The 19596-nt window shown below is 36.7% G+C and overlaps 3 protein-coding genes across 4 annotated transcripts; 1 reads left to right on the top strand and 2 right to left on the bottom strand.

Annotated features, from left to right (window-relative positions):
- Positions 1-144: 144 nt before the first annotated feature.
- On the top strand, positions 145-6322 carry LOC113708552 (uncharacterized protein At4g19900). The gene is made up of 5 exons (XM_027231024.2): positions 145-1628; positions 1960-2109; positions 2515-2649; positions 3627-3821; positions 5597-6322. Exons 1-5 carry the CDS (start codon positions 244-246, stop codon positions 5781-5783), a joined length of 2052 nt encoding a protein of 683 aa, XP_027086825.1. The 5' UTR covers positions 145-243; the 3' UTR covers positions 5784-6322.
- LOC113708155 (uncharacterized) lies at positions 6251-12383 on the bottom strand. 2 transcript variants are annotated; one of them, XM_072064408.1, is made up of 4 exons: positions 12120-12383; positions 9216-10917; positions 6937-8940; positions 6251-6800 (listed from the first exon to the last, which is right to left on the bottom strand). In XM_072064408.1, exons 2-4 carry the CDS (start codon positions 10117-10119, stop codon positions 6448-6450), a joined length of 3261 nt encoding a protein of 1086 aa, XP_071920509.1. In that variant the 5' UTR covers positions 10120-10917; positions 12120-12383; the 3' UTR covers positions 6251-6447. The 2 variants fall into 2 exon arrangements, with proteins under 2 accessions (XP_071920509.1, XP_071920510.1); XM_072064409.1 differs by having other exon boundaries at positions 9651-10917; positions 12120-12380.
- A 2364-nt stretch (positions 12384-14747) lies between these two features.
- On the bottom strand, positions 14748-15446 carry LOC140014224 (probable LRR receptor-like serine/threonine-protein kinase At3g47570). The gene is made up of 3 exons (XM_072064652.1): positions 15302-15446; positions 15135-15197; positions 14748-14995 (listed from the first exon to the last, which is right to left on the bottom strand). Exons 1-3 carry the CDS (start codon positions 15444-15446, stop codon positions 14748-14750), a joined length of 456 nt encoding a protein of 151 aa, XP_071920753.1.
- Between the last annotated feature and the right edge of the window lie 4150 nt (positions 15447-19596).

Here is a 19596-nt window from a genome sequence, read left to right as displayed (position 1 = left end):
TTTAGAAAAAAATTAAGCCATCATAGTAACTTCTATATTGACTTTCATACTTTTTTTTTAATTATTAGCTCTTTCTCTCTTTTGCAATTTGAATTATTTTTTATTTTTTGACAATATTCAAGACAAATTAAACACATATAATTTTCAGTGCTCAGTTGCTTTTTTAGCAGTTTTTTGAACCGTTACTTATAACTGAAATTCAACATTGCATTTCATCACCACTGCCGCCACCAGCAGAGTCACATGCTCCGCCAACGGCGGCGCCACCGCTACGGTGCCCACATTTGTGCCTTATTAGCTGCCGTCCTTCTCCTCCTCTCCGTCACTCTCCTCTACAGTCGGATCAACTTCTTCCAGTCCCACTCCACTGGTCCACACCAGCACTCCTATTCCCAGTACGACGGCGTCTCGCTAACCGACAACCCCCTCGTCGAAGATTCCACCGACTCTCTTGATCATGCCTCGAATTCTGACGACCTCATCGACGAGCAGGATGACGCCGTTTTGAACACCAAATATAGCAACAGTAATGGTGATGATTTCCTCTTAGGTGGAGAATCGGAAGAAGATGTGGAGGACGAGGACGACGACGTCGTTTCAGGTCAAAATGATAAGTCTAAGTCTTCTTCTTCTTCTTCTTCATCTTCGCTTTACTATTTTGATCATCAGAACGGCGTCGTTAGGAGAGGATTTAATAAGAAATCAATTGAGGAATGGGAAGATTATGTTAGTTTTGAATCTAAGCTGGGGTTAGAATTAGGGTTTAGTAATCGGGGATCTAAGACTGCATTTGGATCGGATGATATTCCTGTTGATGAAAAAACGAGGAAAAAGTTAACTGAGGTTAAGGGAATTGAGGATGCATTATTGTTGAAGGGCTCAAAGTTGAGGGAAGGGTGGGGTGAATGGTTTGATAAAAAGAGTGATTTCTTGAGGAGGGATCGGATGTTTAAGTCAAATTTGGAGGCCGTAAATCCGATGAATAATCCGATTTTGCAGGACCCGGATATGCCAGGGGTAACAGTGTTAACTAGAGGGGATAAGCTTGTACAGAAGGGTATGTTGAATGAGTTCAAAAAAGTGCCATTTTTGGTTAAGAAGCCATTGGCATTTGAGAACAAGCAGACCGTTGAGAAAGACGAGAATGTTGAGGTACAGAAAGATGAAATGAAGAAAATCAAGATGAACAAGCGAAAAACTTTGGATAATGCTAATAGTCAGAGTAGTTATACACGGAAGAACGAGATTAAGAATAATGGTAGCGGTAATCATGGTTACATTGTGAAAAAAGTTGATAATAGGAAGGATTTGAATGGGAACGGTGAGGAGAGGGAGGGAAAGAATGTGAAAAATGAGTTTTCAGGGCTGGTGTTTGCGGATGGAAGAAGATGGGGGTACTATCCGGGGTTGGATTCTAGATTGTCGTTTAATAATTTTATGGATGCCTTTTTTAGGAAAGGGAAGTGTAATTTGAGAGTTTTTATGGTATGGAATTCTCCCCCTTGGATGTTTAGTGTACGTTACCAGAGGGGGCTTGAGAGCGTTTTGTATCATCATCCAGATGCATGCGTGGTAGTGTTTTCTGAGACGCTTGAGTTGAATTTCTTCAATAGCTTTGTGGAGGATGGGTAAGTCTTTTTTGTTTTCTCTTTTTCCTTTAGTGGGATGAGGATGTTGCTTTTGTTCTCTAATTGGAAGAATCAGTTCATTTGCTTGGTTTTTGACAGGCCTCTTTCTTTTGCAGCTCTGGTTAACCATGTTTTGTCCTTTTTTTTTTATGTTCTTTGTAGTTTTTAGAGAACACACTTGATTATATGACTCTATAAAGCATATTTTGTTGCGTCATGATTGCTCTTGGTTTTCAAAGATTTTGTTTTGGTGCACATTTGTCATATGCCTTGTACCATTTGAGGTGAAAACAAAATTTGCTTGACAACTTTGCTATCCCCTGCTTTGCAGTTTCAAGGTGGCTGTCGTCATGCCAAATCTTGATGAGCTACTTCAAGATACACCAACACATATATTTGCCTCTGTCTGGTATGAATGGAAGAAGACAAAATATTATCCTATACATTACAGTGAACTCATCAGGCTTGCTGCTCTGTACAAGTAAGCAAAATTTAGTAGCAGAATCTTTTCAAGGCCAAAGCAGTATGAATCATTTGAAATACTTATTCTGGAACCAAATTTTTTAAAAAACAAGAATTGATTGGAGAATAACTCATGACAAGTGTTACAGGTAAGAAAGTTTGGTCTGAATTTAAGGAAATTCAGAAAGAGAAACATCCAGTGAAGTTAATCTGATACACTGACTATATTCTAAACTATGAAATTTTAATCTTTTTTGGAAAATTAACTGTGCTAAAGCATCAGTGAGCGTACAATCAAAGTGGCAGAAAGTTTGACCTCTGCAAAATGGAACAGGAAATTTATCTTTGTGATTGCTTTTACATAATACACTGACAATTTTCTATTAGTGTAAAGTTTCTCTAATTCAACCTTTGTGTATTGCAGGTATGGTGGTATTTATCTTGACTCTGATGTTATAGTGCTGAAAAAGTTATCATTACTTAATTGTACTGTTGGCCTCGAAGACGAGCAAAAGGAGAACACTTTGAGTGGTGCAGTAATGGCCTTCAGAAAGCACAGGTACATCAGTATTATTACAAAGCTTTTTACTACATTTTTAATGATATAGTTTTTTTTAAACTATATGGCATCTTTTAAGGAAATTTTTTTGTAGCAATTATAAATATAACTATGTGCATCTAGGTTTTAAAAAAAATACCATTCATAAAGTTTTCCTTCTTAGCCTGTGGATGTTCAATAGTTAGATTTTGTGCTCCTACAGTGCTTAATAAGCTGGAAGGAAACTATTAAGAACATTTGCTATCTTGATTCCATAAACTCTGTCTCAGAACTAGCTAGGACTCACTTATACAGGGTTGCACTTTCTGATCCAGGATTGAGTATTGATGTGTAGAAAGATGAAGGAAGAAAGTAATTGAAATCTTTTTGGTATATAATCAGTAGGCATGTAGTAAGTCTTAGATAAACTGCGTAGAGCTTCAAAGAAATCACTCCATGTATTTATTGTCCCACTGAAGGCAATCTGTTTATGGGCTAAGGTGGATAAAGATGCTTGTTTGAATACTGGTATTGGGAGAACTCTGAAGTTAGCAGAAAACTGATTGCCAGGAAAATTGTTTTTTATTAGTAGCTCAATGTTGTTTGGCATGAAATACCATTGGAGTACACAATTAAGAAGTCTTTTTTCAAACTTGGAGAATGATATTAAAGATGATCACCTTATATATGATTTTATACCTTAATTTAGAATGTTGATGTGAGGACCAAAGAGTGCTCGAGTACAAAGGTAGACTTGGAAGAAAATGACTTATCATGAGTTTCTAGGACTTAGTTTGCGTAGTTTCTTATAAATCTGACTTGTATATCTCATAGAAGTTACATTTGATTTATGTCTATTTGGATGTGAACTTGGAATGCTTTGACATTATATCTTTGCATGTTGTGGATGTTAGAAAATTTACATTTCTATAATTTTCTGTGTATCCTGTTTTAGTGTTGACTCTCTTTGTTTCTTTTGATTTTGTGCTTTTTTGCAGTCCATTTATAATGGAGTGCTTGACAGAGTTCTATGCATCATATGATGATACCCAGTTGAGATGGAATGGAGTTGATCTTTTAACTAGAGTTGCTCTCAACTTTTCTAGTAACAAGAATCCCTTTGATAAAAGGATGGAGCTCAGTGTGCTACCTTCTTTTGTTTTCTTTCCTATCAGTCGAAGTAACATTTCAAGGTAAAAATTTATGAAAAGCTCTATGCTTGTTACGTTTGCAAGTAACCTGTCTTTCATTTGAAATATCATTGCTCAGAGTACTCTGGTGGTTCGGGCATCATATCTTGCCAATTTGTTTTTGAAGCACTCATGCCAAGTTGTGCTAGACTGTTTAGGGTACACCTTTTTTAGTGCAATTCTCTTACAATCAATTTGCAAACCTATCCTTTTGTGCTTGGATTTCAACTTGAAGATTCAGGGCCTCTTTCTTATTGCTTAAAATGAGCTGATTTTAGCTCTTTCTAAGCTAGAGGGTTTTTAATTTGACTGTTGACTTCTATTTGTCATGATTCTAAGCTGAAATAAGCAGCCCTAAAGGTGCTTTTAAAGCAGCTTTTGGCTTTTAAAACTTTTATAGGGGAATATTTTTTTAGGTGGCTTTGAGGTTGCTTAAGCAAGCAAGATCAAGAACAGATGTGTTTCTTTTAAAGTTTTGTGGGTTTAAAGGATCTTGATGCTTAATCGCTAAGTTGAATTTAGTACCTTGAGGGGAATTGGAATTATCTTAAACACTTAAAATGAGGGATTTGGTTTTGCTGTGACCACCAGAGTATATGCATGCATATCTAAACATTTGCCACTTGTAAGTTATGTAAGTTTATATAATCAGCTGATATTAATGAGATTTGAAAGTGTTTTTGCAAGTAAATACTTTCAATAGCAAAGTCAAAATTCAGCCGAGTGTGAGTCTAGTATTTTATACCAGTTAAACTCCATTCTACATGTCGATCTGATAACTAACACTATTGTGATAAAATTATCAGCATACCAGTAATCTTCTCAAGAAAAAAGGAAAGAAGAGAAAACCCAGGTAATGAGAAGGGGAAAAAAGGAAAAAATAAAAGAGAAGAGATGATACCTTTCTGTTATGTTGAGAAATAGATAGGGATTTTTTTTTCAAATGTGCCTTTTACCCTCAAAATCCACAAAATCTTGATATTTGTATTTTGGCCAAATGTGTAAACAGAAGAAGGTCTCGTTTATTTCCCCTCCCTCTCATGTGAAGGGAAGGGAAGGAGCATAAGAAGTAGTTGATGGTTTTAGATGTCTCCATTTCTTTCCTTTTGTAGTTCATCTAAAACTCAAAATAAGTTTTATTTTTCTCTTTAAATCTTTATTTTTCTTCCCATCCAAATCAAGCGAAAAGGCTGGAAATGCTATTCATAAATAATGATCTGCTACTTTATATGATGGATTTCCAGTTACTGATATTTTTTTGGAACAAAAGAAGTAAAATTTGGTGAGCTATTTATTGTTAAATAATATGATGATGATCTCCCGCAAATATTTAAGTATTAGAGGTTCAACGGTCTGTCTTGGGGTCTTGTTACTTTACTAATATCTGAGTGATGATGTCTATAGACTATAGCTATTGTATATGGCCTACAAATGATGGATTCATGGGATATTTCCACCCCCTCAAATGGTGGCAGGAGAATCCTGGAAATTAATCTCTGAGAAGTTGACCTGAATTGGAATTACCAGTCAATTGTCTCACTACTACCAGTCAAATTTGTGGGCACTGTATATGGTACCCTGAAAGTCATCTTTCAGGAAAATCTGCTGATTGCCAGATCCAAATCACTTTCTTAATCTATTCTTTTTCATTGCCCCCACTTTTCTCTTTTCTGCTTTCATTGTCTGAAACTTAACAATAGACAGTCTAACTCTTTCTTCTTCAAGGTAAGGTCTGTGTAGATTCTAAAACCATATTTATTGTAACTTTTCTTGAATAGGTACTTTTCTGCTCCAGCAACAGATACGGAAAGAACTGAACAAGATTTTCTGTTGAACAAGATTTTGAACAAGTCAGTTACAGTACATTATTGGAATAGTTTGACTTCTTCTCTGATTCCAGAGCCTGAGAGCCTTGTTTCCAGGCTAATTAATCAGCCTTGCATCCGTTGCTCCGATGTATTATAGTTTTATATTCAAGATCACATGTTTCCAAGAACTGCCCTCCCAACTGAAACTAATATGGAGAAGCTTAGTTCTGCACTTGCTGACCCTCTCTTTACATGGAAAATGGAGGAACCGAGAAGAGTTTGATCAATGAGATTATGCATTTGATTGTGCATTGGGGTTGCTTGCTGCTATGGGTACGGACTGGGTCACAAGCTTATACTGCAGATTGATTTTGAAGATTGAAGAACGCGCATCTCTACTAGGAATCAGAAATTTCTCACTGTTGAGCTTCAGAGGGCATGCAGTTTTTTATTGCAGTTTCTTGGTTAAGATATACAGAAGCCATGCATGCAGATCCGAGCGCCTAAGGGCTTGTGGTACGAGGAATGCCTCATTTATTCTTTTAAATTAGAAACAATTGGTTGGCTCTGCATGTTAGTCATTTTTCTTTTTCATTATACTCAAATGGTCCTCTGACCTCCAGATGGCAGGAAAGTTGATATCTTGATATTCTTTTGCAAATAAAGTAGGAAGTCTAAACATGAAGGTGCTGATTACGACGGAATGTGATGTAGTTTGTTACACAAACATACAACGAAGGGACCTAAATACAGTTGGTCTCATCAATTCTCATGCTATAATAACCAAGGAAAAGTGCCAAATTAAGTGCTTACTTTCCCACTTATTTGCCATGAGAACTTTGAAGCTGCATCCTAATTCTTTTGAGCGTGGAAAGAACATCTTGCATGTTCTTTCTAGCATTGGGTGATGTTTCTGTGCAGTCCAAAGCCAGCTCCATAAGTGATGACACAGAACGCATCTTAGCCTCAAAATTTTCTTCTTCTGGTTTTAGCAAATTAGAGTCTAAAACCTGCAAAAGTCCACTTGGAAAAGAATCTATGATCCATTGCCTCAGGGTTATAGCTCCAGCAAACATGTCATCACTAGGTTTTACTCGAGTGAAAGTCTCCATCAACATGATACCGTAACTATAAACATCACATTTAGTGGACACTAACCCTTCCAATCCATGCTCTGCAAAAAACCAATTTCAATGTTAAGAGCAAATATATAATCTTTTTGTCAAGAATGTCATGCTCTGAGCAAAGAAGAAAAGATTTTTGTCAAAGGAATGCCCGGAAGAAGATGAATCGAAAAAAAAAGATTTTACCCGGTGCAATGTATCCTATTGTCGCGATTGTTTTGGTATGTGTAATTCCATCTTCTGCACCCAATAATTTTGCAATACCAAAATCACATACATGTCCTACCATTTCTTCATCAAGCAAAACATTGCTAGGCTTCACATCACAGTGCACCACTGAGGTAGAATAACCATTATGGAGGTAATCCAATGCAGATGCCACATCTATCATTATATCTAGCCTCTGAAAGATGTCTAGGAAGTAGTTGTGAGAATACAACCATTTTTCAAGGCTGCCATTAGGCATGTACTCCAGCACTAGGGCTTTGAAGTCCATGTCCTGGTTGGAGCAACTAGTGATGACTTTTGTTAAATTTCGGTGACGAATGTTGCGTACTACTTCACATTCTGTATCAAAGGTCTTGAGTGCTCCTGCTAGTTTCATGTCAAATACTTTTACAGCCACAGGAGTACCATCAGGTAGTGTACCTTTGTAGACAGTGCTGTAACCCCCAATACCAAGCAGGTTGCTTTCACTGAATCCGTCAGTAACTTTTTCGAGTTCATAATAGGAAATCCTTTGATGTGCTGTTGCAGGTGATGGATCAGTTTCAACTGCTTTTTCCTTTTTCTTTTGCCATCTTGCAATTAGAAATCCCAGAGCTGAAACAAGAATTAGAGATGAAATCCCAAGGATAATGTATATGATTGAAAAGAATCTTTTCCTTCTCCTGTGGGCAGAAATCGTAGGGCAGGGAAGCACTTGAAACTGAGGAGCACCACATAGTGCACCATTGGACAAAAAAGATTGATTTGTGAAGTTTTGGAAAGGACCACCAGTAGGAATTTGTCCACTTAATTGATTGAAGGAGACATTAAATTGTCTGAGGTACTTGAGATCCTCGAGTGACTGGGGAATCATTCCAGTAAGCTTATTATGAGACAAATCTAATGTTTCCAAGCTTACCACCTTGCCTAGTGTATTTGGAATAGGCCCTTCCAGGTTATTCTGGGCTAAGGAGAGATTGATCAGGTTCTGAAGGCCATCTATAGATTGTGGAATATTTCCAGAGAAGTTATTGCTGGACAAATCAATTTCTACTACAACCTTTAAATTTCCAATTTCAGGAGTTAGAAATCCGCTAAGTGAATTTGAGGATGCATCAAATCTCAGAAGATCTTTCAGCCTCCATAAGCTTGGAGGCAAACTTGAGCTGAAACTGTTAGAAGCTAGAATAAGGTGTCTCAAGGAAGAAATATTTCCTATACAGGATGGCACAGCACCGGAGATCTGATTCCCTCTGAGACCTATTGCGCCAAGCTTTTGTAAGCTGCAGATATTGTTTGGCACTGATCCTGTTATCTTGTTGTTGTCTAAATACAACTGTTGAAGGCTTTGTAAACCATCAATGGTGCTCGGAATGGTACCAATCAAATTGTTGTCAAAAAGACTTAACAAGGAAACACTAGTCAGATTACCGATTTGGTCTGGAATAGTACCCCTGATATTACATCCAGAGGAATCAAAAATTTGGAGAGAGGTAGAAAAATTACCAATGGAGGCTGGAAGTGTACCATTTAAAGGATTCCCACCAATATCAAGTTCTGTCAGATTTCTGCATTTTGTCAAAGAAGTAAGAAATATGAGTTCTGAAGATGAAGATTCAATGATCAAATTGTTACCCCCCAAGTTCAGAAGTACAAGGGATCCTAAATTTCCAAGTGCATTGGGTATAGGACCACTGAAACCGTTATTTGAGATGTCCAAAATGGTGAGCTTTGAAGCATTTGAGATGGAAACAGGTATATTTCCACTAAGGTTATTCATTCCAAAGTGAAGTGTTTCAAGATTTGGCACTTTTTTGCCCATATCTGAAGGCAGATTACCAGATAGGGAATTTGCCACACATGTGAAGTCCCTAAGTGTTGAAATGTTGAAGACACTTGCCGGAATGGAACCACTTAAACTATCCCCATCTAATCCAAACACTTCTAGTCTTTGAAGGTTACCAATCTCTGTTGGTATTGTACCTGCCAGATTATCACAGTGCATAAACAGAAATAATTAACTACTCTGAAATTGTTCAAACTCCAAGACCAAGAAAAAATGGATAATGCTAGTAAAATAAAGCTGTCCCAGAGTGATATATCGTCATAATTCTTTATCTGACTACTCACATCAAGAATTAGCTCTTAAATAGAGTAAGAAAACTATATAAAAGAAACGATTACATGAGGAGAAAGTGAAAACTTTCAAGCATGCAAAGTTCGCAAACTGAAGTCGGGCAGGGGGGAAGCAAAATTACCTTCCAAATTGTTACCCCCAAGATGTAACAGTGTCAGCAGAGTTAAATTCCCAATTTCTCTTGGTATGGTTCCACTAAATTCATTGCGGGACAGTGATAGAAGTTGAAGCTGTGAACATTTTCCTATACTAGGGGGTATTAGGCCTTCTAGTTCATTGCTTGAAAGATAAAGCCTTTCAAGCTTTGGAAGATTATAGCAAATATCTACCGGAAGATCACTGGACAGATCATTGCCCGAAAGGGCAATGATTTGCAGCAAGGAAAGATTGAACACATGTGGTGGTATGGGACCTGTAAACTGGTTACCTTCCAGGTTTAAAAATGTTAAGGAATGAAGATCACCTATTTCTTCTGGAATGCTCCCCTGTAGGAAATTCCTGTTCAAGGCTAGCTCCTCAATTTTAGTTAGATTAGAGAGTGAGGCTGGTATGCTACCTGAAAAGCTGTTACGCGAGAGGTGCAAGAGTTGAAGTTCAGGCAAGGAACTGAAGACAGATGGTGGAATCTTCCCACTAAAATTGTTACGCCTTAAATCAAGAAGCTTCAACCTGCGCAACAAAGCTAGCTGTCCAGGCAGATTTCCCGAAAAACTGTTGTTACTGAGATCAAGATAACTGAGAAAAGAGAGGTTTCCCAGGTCTGCGGGGATGCTTCCAGTGAGGCCCATGTTGGAAATATCCAGGGATGTGACTCTGGAATGCCTTGAACCGCAAGTGACACCAATCCAGCTGCAGACAGATGATGCTGCAGACCAGTTTTTCTCTAGGAAAACATTGTTAGAGCTAAAAGAAATATGCGATTTTAACACCAGAAGTGCAGATTGATCAGTGGTATTTGTTAAAGCAGATGTAACACAATGAACAGACAAGAATGCAGCAAACAAGAGGATTCTGGCTCTACCCATTGAAGATTTTTTGTTGGAATGTGCGGTTTCTCTAAACCTAACAAAGTGGGCATGACAGAAATATGAATGGGAAATGAAGAAACTCTGAATCAATAGTCATTCTTTATTGTCTTGTAGTATAATAAATTTGCTTTTCTGGGATTTGTTTCGTGGATATTTAGCTCATCAGCTTTGTCCTTTGTAGTGAAAGTCCATTCTTGAAACAAGATTGCTTCCCCATCCCGCCCACCACAGGCCCCCACCCCTCCCCGAAGGGGCGGCCGCCTGCAGAGGTACGTACATTAAAGAAGCAACCTTTGGATAAAGTTTAATCTTCAAACTCTTTTAACAAAACTTATGCATTGGCATTGAAAGAGACCATGCATGTTAATGTTTTCACCAAATTTCCCACGAATTTGAGGCGAAAGAGGCGAATTCATCCATAACTACGTAGACAAGTAGATTAAAGCATAAAAAATCAAAATACATGTCCACAGGCAGGCACGGTTCAGTTGAATGCAGTTGTATTTGTTACATAATCCAGTGTTTATTTATATCACTTTGTTATGTGCCAGAATAATATTTTTATATACTGAATCTCATAAGAAATATTACAAAATATATAAGGGTACACTAATTTCTATGAGAAGTACCATCTAAAACAGATTGGTTTTAACCATATGCAACTTTGCAGGTATGCTTAAAGACAATATATTTCACCATTTTGCTTCTAAAAGTGTACAAGCTGCGTTGTTCTGCACTTCTAGTTCTCCAAAAAATCAGTGATCATATCCCTCCTCCAATCTCAGTCCACTGAGGCTGCACAAGTTGATAGTAAACAAGTTTACCAGGGTATAATCATGATAAAGCATTTGGCTTTTAACAAATGGACAGGAATCTTAAAACCAAAGCCATGAGGTCATCTTAATCCGATTAATATTTATAAGGTAGCTGTTGGTCCTCTTTGCACACAATCATTGAGTTATCAAATGTCTTTCAACTTGTTATGCTTCGTTTTCATTGTGATGTCAAAGTTTTCTGTTTCGTGCTTCATAAGCTGCCAGTCTTATTGTGTATGGTCAATGCCGGTGATAACTTATAACATTGGAATCCATACCCCAGGCGTACTGCTACATTAAGTTTGGTCCCATATTTACCAGTCTTTTTCTTTTTTTTTTTTTTGGGATAATTTCAAAAACCTTTCTTGAGGCTTTTGACGATTGTGACCACCTCCTCTTGGTTTGAAAATTTACACTTACCTCCGTTGATGCCATGAAAAAATTATGATAGCCTTCACAAATTTTAAGTGAAAATGAGTTTACATGAGAAAAGTGAAAATTCTTTTTTGGTAATACTTCTTTATCCTAAAACTCTATCGTCATCTAATCTAGTACATTATGCTTTGTTCTCAATTTTTCTAACTAGAGTTATTAATCAATGTATAAAATTTTGACCAACCAATTAGGGAGGTATTTGTTAAAATAAGTATCATAAAAAATTACTTAACCAAAAAATGTTTCCAAAGTGCCAAAAAGAATGCTTTCAAAACATAGCTTAAATTTTCCTACAAAAAACTAACTTGAAATTTTCACCTAAAGGATAATGGTGACAGTTGACTTTTTAACATTTAATTTGTGTTACATATGAGAGAGGAGCAATGTTGGATATTCATTGGATTTTTTTTGCTTACACCATCAACTGTTAACAAGAAATACTTTCTAAGGGAGGTTTCAGTAATTTTTCAAATCTCAGAAGAGGTGGTTACAATAACCAGGAACTTCAAAGGAGGTTTTTGAAATTATCCCTATATTTTTTTTCCCTAGAAAAGATCATGCATACATTATGTGCTAATAAGTTGTCATGTAAAATACATGTAATTTCTAAGAAAAGGCACAAATGTACATTATATGTTCATTTTGGGAGAAAATTATTTTATTTTGGATATGTTGAGAATCAAAATGCATTATGTTATGCATGGGGAAGTAAAAAAAAAAAAAGGACAAACTCAAAAGTATAAGTACCTTTGTGCAATTTTCCCATTGCAGAATGCTAGTTGGATTAATACCTAATCTTTGTCACTTTTGGCTTTATCCTTAGCAAGAAGTTTTGGTCCACCGTTCCACACAATCTACAAATGCATGCGCATGGGCATGGTAGTATAATATAGAGGGGCTAATCTTTAGGTAACAACTAGCAATGTTCTTAAATTATTAAAACAGAAGTTTTAATTGATACATCAACTAGCAGTAGGACTACTTTGGTATAAAGAAAAATGTTTTGAGACAATGGAGTTTACAATAAAGTTTGAGGGATTTCCATGAGACTATGACAATTTAGTTTAGGATCCAAATTAAGAAATTTTAAAATAAAACTTGAGGGACCTCCATGAGAATTTAAAATTAATTTAGGTATTAGATGTACAAATTTTTATACAGTTATCACTAAAGGCTAAATATTGAAGTGAATTGATTATAGTTTTTTAGGAAAAGCAAAAACTTTAGACAATCAAGAATATAAAGGAGAAAAATATTAGCTAAATCATCTACACCACCATGTGGCAAAATACTAACATCAATCAAAACCCACTAAATAATGTGGTGGACCACTTCTTTTCTAACATTTATTAGACAAGACAAAAAATGGTCCATCGATATTAATTGGGATAATTTCAGAAACCTCCCCTGAGGTTTCTGACAATTTCACTCAGCTCCCCTTAAGTGTAGAAAATTCTCCTAACCTCCCTTCTTTTTACTATTTTAGTAACAATCTAGACCCAATAGACCAAAACTACCTTCAAATATCCTAGAGTACCCTTTTGTAAAATTATATGGTATATATAGAAAAGGTAAAGCAAAAATTTTTACTCATCAATTCTTCGCCTTGCTTGAAAATTAGAACCTTACCAAATTCATCATGTTTGACATTACCAAATTGATGAAGCAAACTTGGTCAACTTTGGTAGCCCTAATTTTGATTCCTATATTCCACCAATTTTTGCAGCCCCAAAATCCCTAATTTTGCCCCTTTCATTACAAATCAACTATAAACCAAGATACCACCACCTCAAGTGCTCCTAAAAGCTTACTTTGAACCAAATGTCCGCAACCTACCTAATAAAAAAAAGCTAGCCCTCAACTACTTATACGAACACTAAGAGCAACCCTAAACTCTAGCCATGCCTAGAAACAGAGAGCCATTAGTCTGTATGCAAACCAACACCAAAAAATTGCAAATCAAAAAAATATCAACATGAAGATGTTAATATTTTTGTGCACAATAGATATGATAGCATACCCTCATCCATCCTCTCAGCAATCAACTTCAATTTTTTTCATTTATCACTATTATCTTCTTCATCTACATCTAGTTTAACAAAGGAAATCCGCTTGCTTAATTTGTGATTTTGGCAATTTCAGTTCTCTATTATGAGTGAAGGATAATAAGAATTGAAAAAACTAATGGGGCTAATAGTATAATAAAAAGGAAAGAGAAAATAAGATTGAAAATAAACACTATTCTGATAGGTTTGCATGGTGGTGTGGTTGGTGGCCGGGAAGCAATGGTGATTGATAGTGTGGGATTATGGGAAGAATGAGATAAGAGATAGAAGAGAATAAGAGAGAGAAATAAGGAGATAAGGGTTGGTGGTTGAGGCATGAGTAAAGAGAAAGACATGTTGTAGGTTTGTAGCGGCATCTTTTCCTTTTCTATAGGATTTGTTTTTTATATGGTGTGAATTACTTGTCAAGTAAAGGACATTGTAGTCATTTTACTACTCCAAGGGACGTCAATGTAATTTTCTAAACCTGGAGGGAGCCGAGTGAAATTGTCAAAAACCTCAAGGGAGGTTTCTGAAATTAACCCATATTAATTGGTATTGGGTGATTGATACTGATGTACAACGTCTCCTGACCACTAAACTAAGAAGAATGTTGATTAAGACGTAAAAGCCCCTGTTATAATTACTACAAGTGGAAAAATAATTGCATCAATTGTATCCAAGCACAAAGGACAAAAAGTAAAAAGGTTTTGGCATAATGATATGCATGGTTAAAAGAGGAAATTAATCTTACATATGGACAAAGTAATATCACAAAGAACCATATAATTCAATCAAAAATAAATATGAAGAGTAGAAAGAACTATAATTTGTGATGGAAAAGTCAGGAGAGGGGTGGGGGATAAAAATTTCTAGAGCTGAGGCAAGATAAGGAGTTAAAGTAATTTCTCATATGACGGAATTGATATTTGCACTCCCTAATTAGCCTCTAGTTGAGGGCATATTATTTATTGAAGGAATTGGAGTGACAGAATCTAATTAAAAAATGCGAATATCAGTTCCCTTTATAAAATTGTAGAAGTTACAATGCAATATCTCAAAATTCGCCCTCCAACCCTCTTTAGATTGATCTATGAAAACTAACTTTGAAACTAGTACTCAATGGAAAAAAAAATTACAAAAAGGAATGAAAGTATGCAAAATCAGTCACTGTCAAAATGTTTCTAGAAAAGCTTCATTAGTGCGTGGAATTGTCTGTGGCATGGAAGATACCTCAGGATGCAACAATTTTTCCTACTTCAAACTCCTACCACAACTTCTTTTAAACTGGATTCTTATTTTTTTGAGCGCAGAAACGACATCTTGCATGTTAGTGCAGGCCAATGCTAGCTTCATCATATATATCACACACTCCAGCATCTTCTGGTTTCAGCAAATTGGAGTCTACAACCTGCATAATTGCACTTGGAAATGATGACTTAATCCAATGCCTGAGGGCCATGTCTCCAGAAAAAATGTCATCACTAGGTGGCCCCCTTCTGGTGAAAGTTTCCATCAACATGATTCCATAGCTATAAACATCACATTTGGTGGAAATCAGTCCTTCTAATCCAAACTCTGCATTAATGATTTCGAGTTTTCTTCAGACAATTTATAACCTTATAGCCCAGGAATAATGCTAAACCTATGGAAGACAGCGAAAGATTTTTCAAAGCTGAGAAGGCAATGGGAAGTTGGAAGTGAGGGAAGGTATTACCTGGTGCCATATAACCCATTGTGGCCAGAGTTTTTGCATGTGCAGTTCCATCTGGTTCTGCACCTAATAATTTGGCAGTACCAAATCATAGACATGCACTACCATATCTTCATCAAGCAGGACGTTGCTAGGCGTCATATCGCAATGCACCACTGGTGCATCATAACCGTTGTGAAGATAATCCAATGCAGAAGCTACATCTATCATTATATCTAGCCTTTGCAAGATGTCTAGGAAGTGGTCTTCCAAATATAACCATTTTTGGAGGCTTCCATTTTGCATGTATTCCATCACCACTGCTCCAAACTTCATGTCGGGTGGAGCAACTAGTAATGACTTTGGATAGGTTCCGGTGGCAAAGATGGCCTAATACTTCACATTCTGTTTCAAAAGTTTTAAGAGCTTCTCCTAGTTTCAGGTTGAACACATTTACAGCCGAAACAGTCCATCTCTGAGAATACCTTTGTAAACCAAGCTATAGCTCCCAATGCCAAGCAAGTTGCTCTTACTGAATCCCTGCGTTATTTTCTCAAGTTCATTGTAGGAGTTCGTTCCATGATTTATTGAAGGAATTGGCACAGTTTGAAGTGTAGTTCGCCTTCTCATTTTCCATCGTATCAAAAATATCCCATAGCAGATACAAGAACTAGGGAGGAAATCCCAAGAAGAATAAACGCGACCAAAAGCAAACTTTTCTTTCTTCTGTGGGGAGGAACAATAGGGCATGGGGGCATTTGAAATTGAGCAGCACAACATAGTGCAGCATTAGGTGACAAATCCAGTGACTCCAAACTTAGCAACTGGCCAAATGACGGTGGAATAGGCTTCTCTAGTTCATTTTGGGCTAAGGAAAGATTAATCAGGTTCTGCAAACCATCTATAGAGATAGCATTATTCCAGAAAAGTTATTTTTGGAGAGATCAATCAATATTGCAGCTTTCAGATTTCCAATTTCAGGAGGTACATGGCCAAGTAACATGTTCGAGGATGCATCAAATCTCAGAAGATCTTTCAACCCCCATAAGCTAGATGGTAAACTGGAGCTGAAATTGTTGGAACCTAGGTAAAGATTTCTCAGGGAAGTAATGTTTCCTATGCAGGATGGAACAGGACCAGAAATTTGACTCCCTGTCAAATTCAGATCACCAAGGTTTTGCAAATTGCAGATGTTGTCTGGGAGTGATCCACTTATCTTCTTGCTGCTAAAGTGCAACCTCTGGAGGCTTTGTAAACCTTCAGCCGTCTTGGGTATGAATCCGGTCAAGTCATTGTCAGTTAAACTTAGATCGACAAGTTTACTTAAGTTTCCAATTTCTTCTGGAATATAGCCACTGATTTTACATTTGATTGCATCAAATATCATGAGAGAGGTCAAGTTACCAATGGAAGCTGGAAGTATACCGTTTAAAGGATTCTCGCCGATATAAATTTTTGCTAGATTTCTGCATTTTGTCAAAGAAGCGAGGAACCTGAATTCTGAAGATGAAGATTCAACCACCAAACTGTTGTCACGTAGGCTCACTATTTCAAGGGATCCTAAATTTCCAAGTGAATTGGGTATTGGACCACCGAACTGTTATAAGAAAGGTCTAATATAGTAACTTCTGATGCATTTGAGATAGAATATGGGATATTTCCACTAAGAGCATTATTTCCTAAGTAAAGGGCTTCAAGATTTGGCACCCCTTGACCGATGTTGAAAGGAAGACCTCCTGATAGAAGATTCTGAGCTCCTGAAAACAGTTGCAGTGTTGAAATGTTAAAGATACTTTTGGGAATGGAACCACTTAACCTGCTGTCATGGATTCCAAATACTTCCAATCTGCGAAGATTCCCAATCTCATTTGGGACTGAACCTACACGATTGTCACAATGCACAAAAAGAATTATTAAAGACTATGGCACAGACCAAATACCCGGATCAAGTTCAAAATATTCGTGGAAACTAATGGGCACATTCTAATTGTGATTAGTTGAACTATTCAGCCATAACTGATCTTCATTTTTCTTGTCAAAAAATATTTAAAAAAAATACAGAAAACAACAATTAAGTACACAACAGACGTCAGTTTCCTTTTAGGGAAGGAAATGTACCTTCCAAATTGTTGGTACCAAGTAATAACTGCGTTAGCTGAGTTAAGTTCCCAAGTTCTCTTGGTATGCCTCCAAAAAATCCATTTAAAGACAAGGATAGAACTTGAAGTTGTGTACATTTTTCTAAGCCTAGGGGGATTAGGCCATATAATGCATTTTTGGAAAGATAAAGCCTTTAAGCTCTGGAAGATTAAAACATACATCTTCTGGAAGATTTCCAGATAGGTGATTGCCTGTCAATGCGATATACTGCAACGAAAAAAGGTTGAAGATACTGTGTGGTATAGGACCTGCAAGCTGGTTAGCTTGCTCGTTTAGCAAGGTTAAAAAACGAAGATTACCTATTTCCCTTGGAATGCTTCCTTCTGGGGAATTCAGGTCCAAAGCTAGCTCCTGCAGTTTGGACATATTGGAAAGAGAGGGTGGAATGCTACCTGAAAACGTGTTCAGTGAAAAGGTACAAAAACTTGAGTTCTAGTATGGAACTGAAGATTGCTGGTGGAATTTTCCCAGTAAAGTTGTTCTGTGACAAATCAAGTCACTTCAATCTGCTCAATTGAGCTAGATCTTCAGGCAGATTCCGTAAAATTGGTTGTTACTGATATTGAGAGAAATAGAAATGCGAGATTTCCCAAGTGTGAAGGGATGCTATCGGTAAGGCTCATGTCGGAAATATCCAAGGCTACGACTCTATTATTGCCAGAACTGCAAAGCACACCCATCCAGCTGCAAACCGATGGTGCTGCGGACCAGTTTTTCTCTAATTAAAAAGTTATTAGAGCTGAAAGAAATGTCAGACTTAAGTGTGAAAAGAGCTGTTGATCAGCAGTGTCTGCTAAAGCAGATGTAAGACAGTGAACAAACAATAATGCAGCAATGTAGACACACTTTCCATCCATTGAAATTCTTTGTTGAATATACAATATGTGTCCCTAACAAAGTAGGTAAGTGGACAAACAAGTAGCCAAGTTTGCAAAGACAAGGACTCTATCTTTATATTTTCATTGTCTTGGATTGGAAAATGCAAGCATTTGCCCTCAATGTCAACAAATTGGGATAACAGTTGGATCCTTGCTCCTATAACTGAAATTGCATGAGGAAATGGCAAAAGCAAAGACAAGGAAAACAAGTTGAGATTGCTCATTGTTTAGGATTTTGAAAGAAGTGTTGATAAAAGAAGTTTACGGGCATCTTCTGATAAATTACTAAAAATGACACTCATTTCCTTCCCATTCAAAGAAAATGGAGCAAGAATGCCAATTTGTAGCATGAAATTAACCAATTACAGTTGGTTCTTCTGATCACCATTTGGCACTTCTACAAATCTTTGTTCTTCTGATAGACAATGTTTAGCTAGCGTCCTTGCAGACCTTGGAATGTTTTTATGGGACGATTGGATTTTCATATGTGATCGAAGAGAACAGGAATTAATGCACAACAAGAACCAAAATAGATGTGTTTATCTGTTCCTCTTGGCATTTTTTTAACAGTTTAGCTACATTATCAAATGCCCACAATTATTATACTCTTAAAAAAAATTGCCCTTCGATATTTCCATCAAACCAAGACAAGTATTTAAAGGGTTAATTACACCATCAATATTCATATATCGGGTGTACTCCTTCAACTGAAATTGCATGAGCAAATGGCAAAAGTACAGATGAGGAACAAGGGAAATTTCTCATTGTTTTGGATTGTGGGGTGCTTTCTGATAAATTCACTTAAAAGGGCACATATTTGCTTCCCATTCAAGAAAAATGGAAGAGTGCCAATCTGTAGGTTCTTACCATTTGGCATCCCTTTAAACTTTTGTTCTTCTGATGTGAAATATTTAGTTAGCGAACTTGTTGAGATATGCCAACTTTTCCTACAGATTTTATTAGATTAAATTTGATATCAGAATCATTCAATTGGTAGAAGAATAAGTCTTATTGTTAGAATCAAATATTTTTGCTAAGATTTGTTAGGTAGAAAATCATGTTATCAAGTAGTTATTGTTGAGATTTTCTAGAGAATTGTTAGCTGAAATTATTTTAGTTTGTTTCTTTGTAAGCACTATAAATAGGGTGTTGATGAATGAAGAAATCAAGCTCCTTTTTCAGCCCTCAATATAGTCTTGATATCTTTGTTTATGCTTCAAATAACCAACAAAGTGGTATCAAGAGCCTAAATCTTAAGGGCCTGTTTTTTTTAGAGTGAGTGAACTTGGTGAGAAACCCTTTTCACTATAAAATTATACACTTAAACTTTCAACATCAAAATGCCAGGAAATAACTTCTTGTCCAATCCTCCAAATTTTACTGGTGAAAACTACTAAATCTGGGCTGTCAAAATGAAGTCCTATTAGATGCTAATGATCTTTGGGATG

This window comes from Coffea arabica, chromosome 9c, assembly GCF_036785885.1.
Source record: "Coffea arabica cultivar ET-39 chromosome 9c, Coffea Arabica ET-39 HiFi, whole genome shotgun sequence".
Taxonomy (NCBI): domain Eukaryota; kingdom Viridiplantae; phylum Streptophyta; class Magnoliopsida; order Gentianales; family Rubiaceae; genus Coffea; species Coffea arabica.
Note: the sequence above shows the minus strand (reverse complement) of the source record. Positions and strands in the feature narration are given on the sequence as shown.

Excerpts from the sequence above, each read along its gene's own strand:
- LOC113708552 (XM_027231024.2), top strand. The coding sequence starts at position 244 with ATGCTCCGCCAACGGCGGCGCCACCGCTACGGTGCCCACATTTGTGCC. Across the intron at positions 2,110-2,514 it reads AGGCTTGCTGCTCTGTACAA|GTATGGTGGTATTTATCTTG; the intron begins GTAAGCAAAATT and ends TGTGTATTGCAG. Across the intron at positions 2,650-3,626 it reads ATGGCCTTCAGAAAGCACAG|TCCATTTATAATGGAGTGCT; the intron begins GTACATCAGTAT and ends GCTTTTTTGCAG.
- LOC113708155 (XM_072064408.1), bottom strand. The coding sequence starts at position 10,119 with ATGGGTAGAGCCAGAATCCTCTTGTTTGCTGCATTCTTGTCTGTTCAT. Across the intron at positions 8,941-9,215 it reads TGGGGGTAACAATTTGGAAG|GTACAATACCAACAGAGATT; the intron begins GTAATTTTGCTT and ends ATAATCTGGCAG. Across the intron at positions 6,801-6,936 it reads AATAGGATACATTGCACCGG|AGCATGGATTGGAAGGGTTA; the intron begins GTAAAATCTTTT and ends GGTTTTTTGCAG.
- LOC140014224 (XM_072064652.1), bottom strand. The coding sequence starts at position 15,446 with ATGAAGTTTGGAGCAGTGGTGATGGAATACATGCAAAATGGAAGCCTC. Across the intron at positions 15,198-15,301 it reads ATTGGATTATCTTCACAACG|GTGCAGAACCAGATGGAACT; the intron begins GTTATGATGCAC and ends CCAAATTATTAG. Across the intron at positions 14,996-15,134 it reads AATGGGTTATATGGCACCAG|AGTTTGGATTAGAAGGACTG; the intron begins GTAATACCTTCC and ends TCATTAATGCAG.